This window comes from Lepidochelys kempii, chromosome 3 (assembly GCF_965140285.1).
Source record: "Lepidochelys kempii isolate rLepKem1 chromosome 3, rLepKem1.hap1, whole genome shotgun sequence".
Taxonomy (NCBI): Eukaryota; Metazoa; Chordata; order Testudines; family Cheloniidae; genus Lepidochelys; species Lepidochelys kempii.
In genome coordinates this window covers 176,118,885-176,136,308 of record NC_136382.1, presented here as the reverse complement: position 1 = coordinate 176,136,308, position 17,424 = coordinate 176,118,885, and the positions used below count along the sequence as shown (strand labels likewise).

Genomic DNA, 17,424 nt, shown 5'->3' with positions numbered 1-17,424 from the left:
TAACCCACAGACAGTGGAAACCAGAGGAAACTCATCCCAAGTGTCTGAAGCCTACAGCAGCTCAAATCCCAAATTCCACTTATGTGATGGCTCCCATACTGTGGATTGAACTAAGGACCTCCAGACCTCCAAATCTTTTAAGCCTGAGCTAAGCCAACAGGCTCTAAGGCTGAGAGCTTGAGCCAACCTATATCCTCGGTGGATCAGGTACCGAGGGGAATGCAAAACACACTGGCAGTAGGCTAGATAGACACAGCCTTTCTCTCCATCTCTAGCAGACAAACACAGTGCTGGGCACAATCTGGCTTGCTACACAATCTATCATGCATTCCAGCACTATCAGCAGTAAATATTCTCATTTCAATGAATAATTGTGCCTCTCACATGACAGAATGGAACTTTAAATTGCATCTCCTACACATTCACAGAAACAGGCCTAAAAAAGATCTGTTCTTGTAGGATAAATAACGTGCTGTGGTTAATGTTTACTGGAAAATTGTCCTTAGATTTTTTTTGTGGGAATTAAAAATGGAAAATTGATTCTTGCATACAATTTAAAATTTAAAACACTGATCTGAAAATTACATTTGAGGTAAATGTATGGCGTTTTGTTAAACTTTCCCCGAACACTATTTGAAGGGCTGTGAAAATGTAGTGTCTAAAGAACAAGACCCATGTCTGAAAGTACAATGTAAGGAAATAAACTGTTCCAAAGCTAATCCCTTGTTAGTATTCAGCAGTAAAATACACAGACGCCTCTCTATTTCCTCTGTTTTTCCTGTTCTTCATCTGACAATGTGGCTAAAGTATTAGACAAAGATCACAAGTTTCTAATGTTCAGACAATAACTACACAGACACAAGCAGATTGCTAAATGTAAGGGGCCAGATGCTCAGCTGGTGTATACTGGCACAGTTCCATTGACTTCAACTGATTTACGCCAGCCGAGGAACTGGCCCAACCGGGAATATATCTTTTTAAAATATAAAAGATGGTTTATGGTTGTAACTCTCTTTGTAGAGTTTAAAAAGGGCATTAATGATAACAAACTACAAACAGAAAGACATTAACAAGGGATCACAGTAAGGTAAAAATAACCATGGCTAGTATCAAAAGATATTGGCAGAAGAACAGACTAACCAGAATTATAAACTGACAACAAATCAACATTACAGGAAACCAACCTACTATGTGTCATTGCATTTATTTTTCACAAAAATGTGTCACTTACACAATAGGTCTGATTGTGCATCTGGATTTGTGAGTCTTCAGCAAGCTCCGGGCACAAACATTAACAGCTAGACGTCTAGCTGCCTGTTTACACCACAAATGAGATACACAAATGTAAATCATATGACTCCTAAAAGAGTAGAGAATGGCTCTGAAACTGAACATTTCATGATGAGTTATCATGGCACTTTCTCCCTATCACAAGTGTTTCCATGACAGGGGAGAATATATAGCCCAGTAAGATATGGATTTTTAGGGCAAGTCCTTGTATAGAGTGATGAGAACAGATATCTCATGTGGGCATGAACCAAAACCTCAATTCCAACAGCCCTGAACTTTAAAGAAGCTGAGATGCAGATCTGACTGTTGACAGTGGCCCCTGTCCATAATGAACCAAACAAAAAGTTGGGGCCTCATCTTCATGAGGGTTTAGACACTGATCCCAATGTTACAGCTCAGGTCCATAAATCTTAACCACTCAGGGAAAATAACTCACATGCCTTACTGTGCACAAGGCAGGACACATGAAAGAGTCATTTCAGCTAAGGACAAGAATAAGGTGCATAAAAAGAGTCATTGAATGATGCTTCTTGCCCCAGTGCTGTCCAAGTCAACGTTCACTCCAGCTTTCTGTGCCACTTGCAGAATGAAACCTTATACAGACCTTATTATGGTAAGACACAACCTTTAAAGTTCTTCTCAAACTGAAAGCCCCCAATTTACCACTGGGATGCAGTACGGGACTGATCATTAAGTAGATCGCGCAAGAATGTGTCACAATCACCAAAGTTACTGGGTGACATGCTTTGGCCACCTGACAAGCAAAACTCACCTGGATTTGACAAGATTCTGTCAATCACCCAGCTCACCTGGGGTGAAGGACCAAAGCAAAGTTACTTGCATTATAGTGGGAACATTTGTTTAAAAATGGCATTGTGTCAAGTAAGGAAAACAACATACAACTTTAAAATATTTTTTGACAACATGTTAAAAAAGGCAGCAGGGTGGCAAAGTTTATATGTGGATTAAAATAAAAACACTGACACTGTTTCTCTAATTACATAATGCTTCCCTTGCTCCTAGTGAGCATACAGTGTGTAAAGTGTCAGAGTGATAACACAGCTCTAGCTGATTGTGATTTTCCCTGAAACATGGTTCTGCCTAGATTTATACAGCATACAACCGCAAGGAACACAAACATTCTGTTCCTTTTCCACAAGAAGTGTAATTTATCCCAGGCCCCATTACCCTAATAGTGGCACTCTGAACTGTGGTTGAACTCCCAGTGGTGACTGTTCTAAACTACTGAAGGTAAATTCAATTTTTAGCAAGGGAATAAAAAGAAGAAAAGGAAAAAGGGGAGAGGGATAGCTCAGTGGTTTGAGCATTGGCCTGCTAAACCCAGGGTTCTGAGTTCAATCCTTGAGGTGGACCATTTAGGGATCTGGGGCAAAAATTGAGGATTGGTCCTACTTTGAGCAGGGGGTTGGACTAGATGACCTCCTGAGGTCCCTTACAACCTTGATATTCTATGATTCTATGAAAAAAGGAAGAACAAGAGAAAAAGAAATGGAAGACTCACTGCTTTTAAAATGCTGACAGCTTCTTTGCTGAGCCAGACTGGGTAGAGCACATCGTCATGAAGGATGGATTCAAAGAGATCATCTTCATTGTCAGCTTCGAAAGGAGGTTGCCCAGCCATCATTTCATACATCAGAACACCCAAAGCCCACCAGTCTACCGAGGGACCATATTCTAACTCTTGGAGGATCTGTTAGGGAAACAGAGAGGTCAGATTTAATAAGCAACTTGAGTGATACTTTCAGATGCATGTTTATTGATTAGATATGAGATGCTTATCCTACTATAGTGTCTCAAGGAGGCCAAATCCTGTTGACTTCAATGCCAGTAGGCTTGGGCTTTTTACTTTGCAGCTCCTAGTCATATGACTCATATGGCTAAGTTTCAACGTGTTGCACTGAAAACCAACCCGCAGTGGCGTTCTCAGAAGCATCAGCCAAGTTTATTGGTCTCCCCTAGCATGTTCATGAGTAAAACAGTTGTATAGCCTTCTATATTGTTTAAACCAAGTCGGGGAAAAGTCTACTGCATATGCAAAAAACTGGTGGCAAATGTAAAATCAGAACGTAACTGCCATCCTGGATCAAACCAATGGTCTATCTACACCAGTATGTTGTCTCTGACAGTGACCAATATCAGAGCTTCAGGATGAGTGTACAGAACAGGGCCGATGGAGTAATCCTCCCCTACCTTCCTTTCTCAGCTTCTGGCAGTCAGAGGTTTAGGGTCACCCTGAGCATGTGGTTGCATCCTTGACCATCTTGGCTAATAGCCATTGATGGACCTATCCTCCATGAACTTACTAAGGTCTTTTTTGAGTCCAGTTATGCTTTTGGCCATCACAAGATCCCATAGCAATGAGTTCCATAGGTTAATTGTGTGTTGCATGAAAAGTACTACTTCTTGTTTGTATTAAATCTGCTGTCTGTTAAATTCATCAGGTGACACCTGGTTTTTGTATTATGGAAAAGGATAAATAACACTTCTCTATTCACTTTTTCCACACCATTTATGATTTTACAGACCTCTATGATATCCCCCCTTAGTCATCTCTTTTCTAAGCTGAATAGCCCTAATCTTTTCAGTCTCTCCTCGTGTGGAAGCCATTTCAGACCACTGATCATCTTTGTTGCTCTTCTCTGAACTTTTTCCAGTTCTACAATATCCTTTTTGAGATCAGGTGACCAGAACTGGACACAATATTCAAGTGTGGGTGTACCATGGATTTATATAGTGCCATTATGACATTTTCTATCTTAATGTCTCTCTCTTTCCTAATAGTTCTTAACATTGTTAGCCTTTTTGACCACTGCTGTGCAGTGAGCTGAACTTTTCAGAGAGCTATCCACTAAGACTTCAAGATCTCTTTCTAGAGTGGTAACTAATTTAGAACCCATCCTTTCATTGTCCCCTCTTGAACACTATAAATTGATTTAGATGGTACTGCTGCACAGAGATCTGCTAAGATTTATAATGGTCCTTTTAGTATGAATACTAGAAGCCAAAAGCATCCTCCTTTGAGAATTTTGTTTACAGCAGGAAAACGTGACACCCTTTCATGCAGCATCAACCCCACTGTACTATACTAAAGATTGTAGACTTTGCTTTAATTATCTTTGCTTCTTGGAAAAATTGGCAGGTTTTCTACTTATAGTGGCAGCAAGTTCCAATGTGTGACACAAGCAAGTCCATCTTTGTAGCAGACACCTCGGGTGGGTTAGAGTGATTGATTATTACTATATTACTCCAGGGCTACTGTTATTCAAAGAACAAGTTTAATTGTTGACTTTAGTCTGTTGGAAAGGAGTCTGCAGTTTGGCTGCAAAATATCAACACAAGAAGGTGACAGTTTAAAAAAAAAGGTATCGTGACCCCGGGCTGATAGCTGGAATGGCAACCACCATACACACACTCAAAGGTTATTAGCATTGTAGCTGGAATCCTCTGGGTAGGGATTATTGTACTCAGCTCTAGTGAATGGTGATTGTACTGCATATATAAAACCCATCCAATATTAATATAAGCACAGGTATCGGTCTAAGATTTGAGTCATAGTGCTTGGATCCAGATCTGAATGTCCCCAAAATCTGTAGGTGGTTGGACCCTGTGTTTTGGTTTGTGATATTATAGAAATACATTATAGAAATGTCAGCTGCAAAGTTGTCCTAAGAATTGAACTTCTCCATGGTCTGGTGTGGGAATGATCTTTGGATTTCACATTTTTGCTTTGGCATCCTGCCGATCAAAAGTAACATGAAAGATACAATGGTGACTCGAGAGGACAAAAGCAGTAGGAAGGCTTGAGGAAAAGGAATGGTGAGAAGCAAACACACAGGGAAAATGGGAGTTTTGCCACCTTCCATGGGCCCAAATTTTCATCTGAAAATGTCTAGGAGTTTAGTACTGCCTTTTTATTTAGTAAAAATTTATAAACGAATTCACAAAGTACACAAAGTACAAAATCCAGAAAAGAAATAATGTTCACAAAGCCAGAACCTTACACAAACTCATTTTGCTCTCCTTTTCTTACTGGAGTGCTCTCTCAAACTGCATAAACTACCCTAGGCATAAATTGTGGTACCTTTAAAATGAGTTACCTTGCCTTTGCACTTACCAATACTTGATATCATCTAGTGCTAAAACTACAGATTTCCACTTTATCTTTACTTAGCAAACAACATTTTCCCCCTGCAAAATAATGTTTGATTAAACAAATGCTGATATAACTTTTTGCCCCAGCATCCTTAGCACAAATGCAATATGTGTGAGATACATGTAGGCCGCCTTTACTAGAGAGGACTCTGAACTTTATTGGGAGTGTTCCAGTTGGGAAGATCCTGTGTGCTGCAATCCAGCCTCAGAGACCACAATTCCCATGATGTCTTGAGAGAGAGAGAGAGAGAGAGAGAGAGAGAGAGAGAGACTTGCTCTTCTAGGAGTGCAGGGAGAGCAGGCGGTGGACTCCATTTTTGGGGAGAGGAGCCAGATTACTGGTGTGGAGCTCTGTCCATACCAGGAACTGCTGCTAGGAAGTTAGAAGCTGCTGCTGAGAACCTGCTGGGGCTTTGATTGAGCAGGGAGCCTCAGAGGCTGTTAGTGACTTCACTGAAGCCAGGGCAGAGACTGTTGCTGTGCCTGGAGCTGACTGAGGTGGGCCTGCAGTAAAGGCAGCATGAGTAACCCTCACTCTTGTTTGGGAAGGTACTTGCACGGGAAGGGGCACAGCAGAGTCTGAGGAGAGGCAGAATGATCGTCCCATCGAACCAGGAGCCAGAGCTGCTGACATTTGGTGGAGCCAACTCCAGTCTTCAGAGGGGTTGTGCAGCTTGTTGCCTTGGCTGGACGGATACACAGAACCAACAGCGTGCTGTCTCCAAGTGCTCCCATGCAAGCAAGTGTCTAGGACTCTGAAATCCAGAGGAGTGTACACTGCAGGGTGGGGTAAATGGTGGCAGTGTAAATGCCAGTTACATAAGTTTAATTTATTACTGTATACTATATTTGTTAATTTATTTTATTCAACTGACCCTCTGGATTTAAATTAGTAGTGACATTTAATCTTAGTCAGTTATACCATGTTTCTTTAAGTTGTTAAGTAAAGGTGTGTTAACTCTAATTTAAGTATATTGGATGTATGCTATTATTAATTGGTATTTCTGAGTTAGACCCATGCCACAGATTTATTTATTATTATTCTTTCTATTTGAAGGGGTTTATTCTGGAGGTTCCCAAGGCATGCCATTGAGTGTGTACAGGGGCCAGCCAGGTGGAGGCACCACCAATTTAAAATTCCTTTAGGAGTAAAGGGACTGCAGCAGAGGGATGAATAGAGGATTCCCACCTATCCAACAGCACCACTGGGATACTCAGGATCTCTTTTAATGTCAACATCGGGCGCCCAGACACACAGGAAAGTCTATTGATAGAGATTCTCTAGGTTTTAGTCAGGCAGAAAGGATGGAAGAGGATAAAGTATGGGCCACATCAGACGAAAAACATTCACATAAAGAATCTGACAGCAGAAAAGGGCAGACAAATAAACAGTGACAAGTTTTTCAAGTGCCTGTACACAAATGTTAGACGTCTAAATAATAAGATGGGTGAATGAGAGTGCCTCATGTTAAAGGAGGATATTGATATAATAGGCATCACAGAAACCTGGTAGAGTGAGGACAATCAATGGGACACAATCATTCCGGGGTACAAAATATACCGGAAGGACAGAACAGGTCGTGTGGGGAGGAGGGAAGGGGAGGGGAGTGGCACTATATGTGAAAGAAAATGTAAAATCAAATGAAATATAAATCTTAAATGAATCCACATGTTCCACAGAATGGATAGTAATTCCATGCTCTAATAAGAATATAACAGTAGGGATCTATTATCGATTACCTGACCAGGACAGTGAAAGTGATGATGAAATGCTAAGGGAGATTAGAGTGGTTATCAAAATAAAGAACTCAATGACAGTTGGGGATTTCAATTATCCCCACATTGACTGGGTACATGTCACCTCAGGATGAAATGCAGAGACAAAATTTCTCGATACTTTAAATGACTGCTTCTTGGAGCAGCTGGTGCAGGAACCCACAAGGGGAGAGGCAACTCTCGATCTAGTCCTGAGGGGAGCGCAGGATCTGGTCCAAGAGGAAACTATAACAGGACCGCTTGGAAATAGTGACCATAATGTAGTAACATTTAACATTCCTGTGGTGGGAAGAACACCTCAACAGCCCAACACTGTGGCATTTAATTTCAGAAAGGGGAACTATGCAAAAATGAGGTGGTTAGTTAAACAGAAATTAAAAGGTACAGTGACTAGAGTGAAATCCCTGCAAGCTGAATGGACACTTCAAAGATACCATAATAGAGGCTCAACTTAAATGTATACCCCAAATTAAAGAACACAGTAAACGAACTAAATGCCCCTCTGCCATGTACATTGGTCAAACTGGACAGTCTCTACGTAAAAGAGTAAATGGACACAAATCAGATGTCAAGAATTATAACATTCATAAACCAGTCGGAGAACACTTCAATCTCTCTGGTCACGCGATTACAGACATGAAAGTTGCTATTTTACAACAAAAAAACTTCAAATCCAGACTCCAGCGAGAAACTACTGAATTGGAATTCATTTGCAAATTGGATACAATTAACTTAGGCTTGAATAGAGACTGGGAGTGGCTTAGTCATTATGCAAGGTAGCCTATTTCCCCTTGTTTTTTCCTACACCCCCCCCCCCACGTCCTTGTTAAACCCTGGATTTGTGCTGGAAATGGCCCACCTTGATTATCATACACATTGTAAGGAGAGTGGTCACTTTGGATAAGCTATTACCAGCAGGAGAGTGAGTTTGTGTGGGGGGGGTGGAGGGGGGCGGGTGAGAAAACCTGGATTTGTGTTGGAAATGGCCCACCTTGATTATCATATACATTGTAAGGAGAGTGATCACTTTAGATAAGCTATCACCAGCAGGAGAATGGGGTGGGAGGAGGTATTTTTTCATGCGGTGTGTGTATATAATAAGATCTTCTACACTTTCCACAGTATGCATCCGATGAAGTGAGCTGTAGCTCACAAAAGCTTATGCTCAAATAAATTGGTTAGTCTCTAAGGTGCCACAAGTACTCCTTTTTTTTTGCGAACTAAAAAAGAGCCACTATGGCTTAAAAACCATGTAAAAGAAGCAGTGAGAGATAAAAAGGCATCTTTTAAAAAGTGGAAGTCAGATCCTAGTGAGGTAAATAGAAAGGAGCACAAACACTGCCAAATTAAATGTAAAAATGTAATAAGAAAAGCCAAAAAGGAATTTGAAGAACAGCTAGCCAAAAACTCAAAAGGTAATAACAAAATGTTTTTTAAGTACATCAGAAGCAGGAACCCTGCTAAACAACCAGTGGGGCCCCTGGATGATCGAGATACAAAAGGAGCACTTAAAGACGATAAAGTCATTGCAGAGAAATTAAATGAATTCTTTGCTTCAGTCTTCATGGCTGAGGATGTTAGGGAGATTCCCAAACCTGAGCCATCTCTTGTAGGTGACAAATCTGAGGAATTGTCACAGATTGAAGTGTCACTGGAGGATGTTTTGGAATTAATTGAGAAACTTAACAGTGACAAGTCACTGGGACCAGATGGCATTCACCCAAGAGTTCTGAAAGAACTCAAATGTGAAATTGCAGAACTATTAACTATGGTTTGTAACCTGTCCTTTAAATCAGCTACTGTACCCAATGACTGGAAGATAGCTAAAGTAATGTCAATATTTAAGAAGAGCTCTAGAGGTGATCCTGGCAATTACAGACCAGTAAGTCTAACGTCAGTACTGGGAACATTAGTTGAAACAATAGTAAAGAATAAAATTGTCAGACACATAGACGAACATAAATTGTTGCGCAAAAGTCAACATGGTTTCTGTAAAGGGAGATCGTGTCTTACTAATTTATTAGAGTTCTTTGAGGGGATCAACAAACATTCGGACAAGGGGGATCCAGTGGACATAGTGTACTTAGATTTCCAGAAAGTCTTCGACAAGGTTCCTCACCAAAGGCTCTTATGTAAATTAAGTTGTCATGGGATAAGAGGGAAGATCCTTTCATGGATTGAGAATTGGTTAAAAGACAGGGAACAAAGGGTAGGAATAAATGGTAAATTTTCAGAATGGAGAGGGGTAATTAGTGGTGTTCCCCAAGGGTCATTCCTAGGACCAATCCTATTCAACTTATTCTTAAATGATCTGGAGAAAGGGGTAAACAGTGAGGTGGCAAAGTTTGCAGATGATACTAAACTGCTCAAGATAGTTAAGATGAAAGCAGACTGTGAAGAACTTCAAAAAGATCTCACAAAACTAAGTGATTGAGCAACAAAATGACAAATAAAACTCAATGTGGATACATGTAAAGTAATGCACATTGGAAAAAATAACCCCAACTATACATACAATATGATGGAAACTAATTTAGCTACAACTAATCAGGAGAAAGATCTTGGAGTCATCATGGATAGTTCTCTGAAGATGTCCACGCAGTGTGCAGCGGCAGTCAAAAAAGCAAACAGGATGTTAGAAATCATTAAAAAAGGGATAGAGAATAAGACAGAGAATATCTTATTGCCCTTATATAAATCCATGGTAGCCCACATCTTGAATACTGCATACAGATGAGGTCCCCTCATCTCAAAAAAGATATACTGGCATTAGAAAAGGTTCAGAAAAGGGCAACTAAAATGATTAGGGGTTTGGAACGGGTCCCATATGAGGAGAGATTAAAGAGGCTAGGACTTTCAACTTGGAAAAGAGGAGACTAAGAAGTATATATAGAATCATGAGTGGTGTGGAGAAAGTGAATAAGGAAAAGTTATTTACTTGTTCCCATAATATAAGAACTAGGGGCCACCAAATGAAATTAATGGGCAGCAGGCTTAAAACAAATAAAAAGAAGTTCTTCTTCACTCTGCGCATAGCAAACCTGTGGAACTCCTTGCCTGAGGAGGATTTTTATCCTCCAAGAGGATTTTTATCCAAATATCACCTATTATGTGAATGTAAGTTATGTCCCCTGATATCCATCAGAAATCCATCCACGCATAATTTTGCATATTTCCCATTCCATTTGGACGAACAGGGGAGTTTATTATATGTCACTTATCAGTACTTCAGAGAAGAGAAACAATGATACTCCCATACAGGTCTAACACAATATGATACCTTCAGTATGTTACACTATGTTAGGTCTTATCTATATAAGTCTTATTACACAGGTGAACACATCCCTGTTTTTAGGCCTGGGTACAGGTCATTGCTGGGAGGGAGCATCCGATTACATGTAGCGTCTGAAAGATTTAGAAGCACCTTCAAAGCGGCAATAGGGTTGTCAATGTGGACAAGGAGAAGAATAATGCAATGTGCAAGGAATGTGTTAGGGGAAAATGTTAAATGATAACATCATGCAATAACAAATCAGTCACTTTAGCTTCAATTTGACATTTTTGTTCTTCACCTTCTAGTACAGAACAAGACAAAAGAGTAGATAATAAAAGAGCAAAAGTTAAGTGTGTTTAACTGCTCCAGTCTTTTGGCAGTTGCAGCAAGGAGTGTATGACATGGGAATTTTGACATATGGAGTGACTACTCAATTTAAAGGAAAGGTAACATGAATAGGCAAATATCCAGTGGGAAAACATAATACACTATTACCCACTAACGAAAGAATGACAGACAACTGGCTACCAGCAAAGCTAAATAATTTACTAGAGAATACCGTCAAATACAGTACAGGAAACTTTTAAAAGCAAGGTTGCAACAGCTGACAAGAACAGAATCACAGACATTGCCCCTGCCTTATGCTCAAAGGTCCAGATTTTGCGAACTACTGGTGCTGAGTAGGTTATTCCTTGTAGAGATCCACAGATTTCAACAGGATTATTCATCCAGTAGTGCAGATGAGAGAATCTGGCCCACATTTTTCACCTTGCACATACAACAGATACAGTTATCCATGGATACCACAAGCTAGTTATGATTACTGGTAATATTTGTATGTGAAGTCTGTAAAAAATACCTCTGGAGCTATGTAGTCTGGCGTTCCGCAAAATGTAGTGGTTGTTACTCCGTTCAGAATCCCTTCTTTACACATTCCGAAATCCGCTAGCTTGCAATGACCCTCTGCATCCAGAAGAATATTGTCCAATTTCAGGTCTCTGGGATAATAAAAAGGTATAAGATTCAGTATTTAACCCTTTCTCTCAAACAGGCCACATACTGCAACATTTTTGAGTACATGGCCCCTGTTTGACCTACAAACTGTAGGAAAGCACAAACAGGTAAGTGCACAGCAAAAACAAACAGAATCAGCTGTTCACTATGTGCATGTAGAGTTTGCAGGAGTCATTTTGGTGTAACAAGAAAATTGAGGGAACCAAGCACTTTGTAGGATTAGGCCCTTAAACTTTCATCAGCTGCATAAAAGTACAAGCCTCAAGGCCAACCCAACCGCACTCAGCACAGTATCAAGGATGAGTGTGAGAAGACTTGCTCCTGTATAATTCTCAAACCTAGGCCTGGCCAGGGGCCACTTTAGATTCCATTATACCTGAGGCCCTGTCTGCACCAAAGAGATTCACAGTGGACAAAGTCTAACAATGAAGTTATACGGGAGTCAAACTCTAATGTAGATCTGCTGTATCAGTGCAAAACGAGGCTTACCCAGTGATGCTTACCTGGGCATATTACTGAGTTACAATATCTGCAGAGTTGCACTACTGCAGCCTGTCTATATTAGGAGTCTGCACTGGTGTGTAATCAAACTGAAGTAATTGCATCAGCACAAATTCCTTAATGTAAACAGAGGCTAAGAAAAGTAGAAGTAGCCGTTCTAGCAATCAGGGATCATCGTCTTGCTCCAGACATGGCCCTTTGCCATGAGAGAAGAAAGACACCAAACTATTACTCCAGCTTGACTGTACTCAGAGGTTCTGTCTACGCTGGAGGATTCCTCCAGAGGCAGGCTACACAGGCTTTCCTTTTCCTTTGTGCTGCTGGAGTGGTGCAAAGAGCCAGAGCACGTTGGGGATCTGGCCTCAAAAACTGGTAGGAAGTTACCATTGGCAAAGGCTAGCAATGTTCTGAGATCTGAGATTGGCGGTGCCTCCACCTGGCTGGCCCCTGTACACACACACGCCAGGGCAGGGGTCGGCAAACTATAGCCCAGGGGCCGCATCTGACCCTCCAGAAGTTTTAATCGGCCCATGAGCTCCCGTAGGGGAGCAGGGTCCAGGGCTTGTCCTGCTCCGGCACTCCAGCCAAGGAGCAGGGTCAGGAGCTTGCCCCTCTCCGCGCGGCTCCTGGAAGCAGCGGCATGTCCCCCCTCTGGCTCCTATGCGTAGTGCAGCCAGGAGGCTCTGCAGGCTGTACCCGCCCCAAGCGCCACCCCCGCAGCTCCCATTGGCCAGGAATCACGGCCAATGGGAGCTGCAGGGGTAGCACCTGCGGATGGGGCAGCGTGCAGAGCTGCCTGGTCATACCTCCACATAGGAGCTGGAGGGGGGACACACTGCTGCTTCTGGGAGCTGCTTGAAGTAAGCGCTGCCCAGAGCCTGCACCCCTGACCCCCACCCGCGTCCCAACCCCCTGCCCCAGCCCTGATCCCCCTCCCCCTCTCGAATCCCTCAATCCCAGCCCAGGGCACCCTCCTGCACCCCCAACCCCTCATTCCCAGCCCCACCCCACAGCCTGCACCCTGAGCCGGAGCCCTCACCCCCACCTGTACCCCAGCCCCAGTTTCATGAGCATTCATGGCCCACCAAACAATTTCCATACCCAGATGTGGCCCTCAGGCCAAAAAGTTTGCCCACTCCTGCTCCAGGGCATGCCTTGGGAACCTCCAGGAATAAATCTATTCTAATAAATAATAATAATAATAATAAATAATAATCTGTGGCATAGCTCTAACTCAAAATACCAATTATAAATAATACATATCCAATATACTTAAATTAGAGAGCAATGTTCAATAATCCATCTCCTAAACATTAAGGCAATATTTGTATATCCTTTTAGGCTGAACGTGCACACAGAACACACTGCAATTTGAAGCACTTTTGAGTCAAATAAGGACAGTTTTATTGTTCCAGCACTCAAATAGCATCTCTTAAAGCCACTCTGTTCATTGTGCTAAATGTAACACTTAGCAGTTTCTAAAATTGGCATATTTTTCAGTCCTGCAATCTGTGATTTTAAGAGGGGCACAGTACTGCCAACAACAGAATCCTCAATGCTGGAGTTAAAAGCAAGAGCTGTCAAATACACCCAGGAAAGAAGACATCCTATCATAATTTGCATGAAGTCACTTAAAAATATTGGATTGGGTTCCTCTACTAGAATTTTAGTTCAAAGTTCTGATTCCAATGAGCGTGAAGACTCAGGAGGGTAAGCTCCCAGCCTTGCAATACTTCATTATTTTCTTTGCATACAAAACTGTTCAGAAATAACCTCACAGGAATATAACACATTCATTGTTAAAGAGCAGCACAGCACATCCTAGCAGCTGGTTTCTAATCATTCTTAGCATGAATGTGTTTATGTCAAAAATACCCAATTCTCAGTTACTAGATTGGGAGGGGTCGAAAACATGTTGAAAAAGGGATATCCACCTTTCCTGTCTTGCACAGTATTTATACATTTTCTAAAAATACTGTTGATGATTATCTCATGATTTAATACAGTGGATACTGTGTACCATTCATTAATTTACCTGTCACTTGCCTTAGGTTGGACCAAGAGGGGTAGAAAAACACTTGAATGAAAAAGCAAACAAGTAAAGAAACAAATCGATAAAAACAACAAAAAGATAAGTAAAAAGTGTTTCTGCTTAGAGGAGCATTATGCAATCCTTTTGATTGTTATTTATTAATTTAAATGTATACAAAACTTAAAGAAGTGTCTGTCTGGGCTCTGAACACCTCTGCCATACGTTAAAAATACAAGCCAATAAATACAGACCAAAAAAAAGAAAGAAAAAAACCCAAAAAATAGCTTTTCCTAAGGCAAGGAAGGGAACAAAATCCCACTCTATGTTCACACTATACCAAATACTCAGCTGGAGCCAACTATGCTAAAACAGACTTAGTAGTATCATTCAGCCATATTTCAGCAATACTTGTGTAACATATATGCCTAATAGGGAGGTATCTCTTTAAGAAACCTATGCGAGGTAGGGGTAGGAGTGAGTTGTGCTGGGTCATTGTTGCTAGACAGATTTACCATTCCCCATCCAGAAGTTTCTAGAATTGGGTTTAGTAGTTTTGGATGCTCCAATAGGTTCCCTGTTGCTGGAGTCAGACTCCGTGAGGGCAAGTGGTCAGGGTAACTGCTTTACAAAAGGCCATGTGCCCTGCGAGAGTTGGGAGAAAGGAGCAGAAAGGAGGCTGTTTTCCCTAACTCTGAAGCATCTTGCAGCAGGTTAATGGCATTGTTAACTCTCCAGCTGGGAAGCATGGCCAATGTCAATTATAGAATGGGGAAATTGGGAGGGAAAAATAATTTCTTCTATTTTAATTGTATACTTTGAATGTTATTTGATTTTAGCCAAATTGTTTTTGTTAAATTGTCTCAACGAGTTTGATTCACCAACTTCTCTTTAAATGTGATAATGAGGAAAGAGTTATTTATATTTTGCTATTCTCAGTTTTGTATTTTCTCATAACGGTTTTTAAATCTATATATTTAACTGAGTAGTAAAGTAAAGTTAAGAGTCTGCATGGATTCCAACTCAAGATTCCCACAAGCGAATGGAGGGAAGATGATGCTTTTGACTGACCTGTTTAGATTTAATTAGTTTTCTTCATTTATGTTTATGTATAACTGTGAAGATAATATATAAGGATCATAAAATAGCCATGTTATGTTCTAAAATTAAATTATTACAGTAGAACCTCAGAGTTACGAACTGACCAGTCAACCACACACTCATTTGAAAGTGGAAGTATACAATCAGGCAAGAGCAGAGACTCCTCGCTGCCAAAAAAGCAAACACAGTACTGTGTTAAACTACAAAAAGAAAAAAAAAGGGAAAGCAGCATTTTTCTTCTGTACAGTAAAGTTTCAAAGCTGTATTAAGTTAATATTCAGTTGTAAACTTTTGAAAGAACAACCATAAAGTTGTGTTCAGAGTTACAAACATTTCAGAGTTACAAAAACCCTCCATTGCTGAGGTGTTCGTAACTCTGAAGTTCTAGTGTATTATTTATTGTATCTTTATCATAAGATTTTATAAAGTTATAAATTAACTTCATTCATATTGTTCTTGTTGGGACTTGAATGTGGGGAAGTTGACCCTGTGCAATCCTTGCTGAAAATCCTTAGAGACTGAATTCTGGGTCTCCAGCTACTTTTCTATGGGAGTTGGGAGTTTTTTAGTTACTGGAGAAGGGCAATGAAGTGAACTGTAGCCCATCCAAAGGTTACATTTGCAGAACTGAAGACCTCATTCCTAGTCAAATCACTCCAACCTTCCTTCAGCATGAATCAAGCATCCTCATCCACTGACAACCCAGCCATCCAAGAAATAATTAAAGGCAAAGTCACAAGAATCAAGATTTTTAACTTCATGAATCTGGTCTACACTTTATGAAACAGTCTGCCTCACCTTGTGTCCCTCCACCCACAACCACAGGGATCACGGGAGCTAATCCCTTGGTACCAACTCTTCTCAGTTCAGGCAGCATTGCTCCACTCTGTTGGCAACTGTAAAGAGCTCCAGCTGACTACCCACATAAGGTCCACCAGGGCAGGCCACAAAGTCTACTGTCCCAATACCAATGTAAGCACCCTCCTGAGTGCATTCCAGTACCACACTGGAAAAAAAGCCCCACCTCTAGGAACAAACAACAACAAAACAAAAAATCCCCCCACATCAACCCTTTCAACCTAGTGGGTCAACCATTTCCGCTCACCATCCTGGGCAAGCCCCAATTATAGAATCTGTCATTGTCATAGATAGGAGACAGATACTAACCAGCTCAAGCCTACCCCCTGCCAATGGGTTGGGATAAATAAAACAAAAGAGTTAACTCCAAAAACCACACAAGCCCTCCATGAGACACTGCTTCCATCGGAGTCACGAGTGCTACACACACAAGGGTATGTGTTCAGACAACACTGTGACATCATTTAGTAGATCTAACAAAGAGAAGACTGGACTCTTGAAGACTGGGAAATTTCTACTGTGTGCAAACACTCTGATGAGAGTTGCGAAACCATTTACAATCCAGGCTGAGCTAGCTGAGCTAATAAAGGGATCAACTACAGCACCAAAGCAGTGCTGCCAGGAAATTAAATCTTCTAGGTGGAGGTTCAGAAACAAGCTTGTATTTGTAGGGGTTTTTTAACCTTCCAAATTTGGAAATCCCCACGACCTATGGAGTAATAAAAGCTGCATTAGAAAGTTGACATGTTAGGGTCAAACAATCATAGCATGATTACATTTGACACAATCTGGAAACCAATTCCAGCTAGTATCAAAACAGAAGTTAAGAACAGAAAAAAGGTCAAAATGTGGCTAATTATGACAGAGGATTGATTAAATTCAAGGGACAGCTCAGAAGACTGGAAACTCTGGAATTTGTAGTGATAAGACTGAGCCTGGAAGCTAACTATTCTTCCTAACTTTTAGCTTAACTCACTGATCTTGGAATTGGGGATTTCCCAGTGCTGGCAGAGGACACACTGGCAGCTGCTAGTATCTATTGTTTAACATTTAGTGAAGGCCAGCAGCATGCTTGACAATGAATAGAAAATAGATGAAGACATAGCCACCACCTCAAGGATCTTCTAACCTAAAACAATCCTAGAGAGCAATAAAACACAGACCGCCATGTGGTAGAGAGGCATAGTGGCACAGTTATTGGTTTTACTTGCTTAAGGGTAGATAGACATTTGTAACGGGAAAGTTGGACAGTGACTCTAAGATAATTAATAGACAGGAAGAGTCTGAATACATCAAAAGTGGATGATGCCATTTACATCACACAAATTTAAACCTACCTGCAAATGATCATCACATATTAGTGCAGTGATTCTTGTAGCCTTCTTTATTTAAACAGTTAATATTTACT

At 41.0% G+C, this 17,424-nt stretch overlaps 1 protein-coding gene across 6 annotated transcripts in view; it reads right to left on the bottom strand.

Moving 5' to 3' along the window:
* Window positions 1–17,424, bottom strand: part of PRKCE (protein kinase C epsilon) — a 522,142-nt gene that overhangs the window by 38,416 nt on the left and 466,302 nt on the right. For all 6 annotated transcript variants that reach the window (XM_073339117.2, XM_073339116.2, XM_073339118.2 and 3 more), the window contains 2 exons: window positions 11,373–11,511; window positions 2,813–3,001 (listed from right to left, as the gene is read on the bottom strand). In XM_073339117.2, the coding sequence (XP_073195218.1) occupies window positions 2,813–3,001; window positions 11,373–11,511 (328 nt within the window). The remainder of the gene's footprint in view (window positions 1–2,812; window positions 3,002–11,372; window positions 11,512–17,424) is intronic.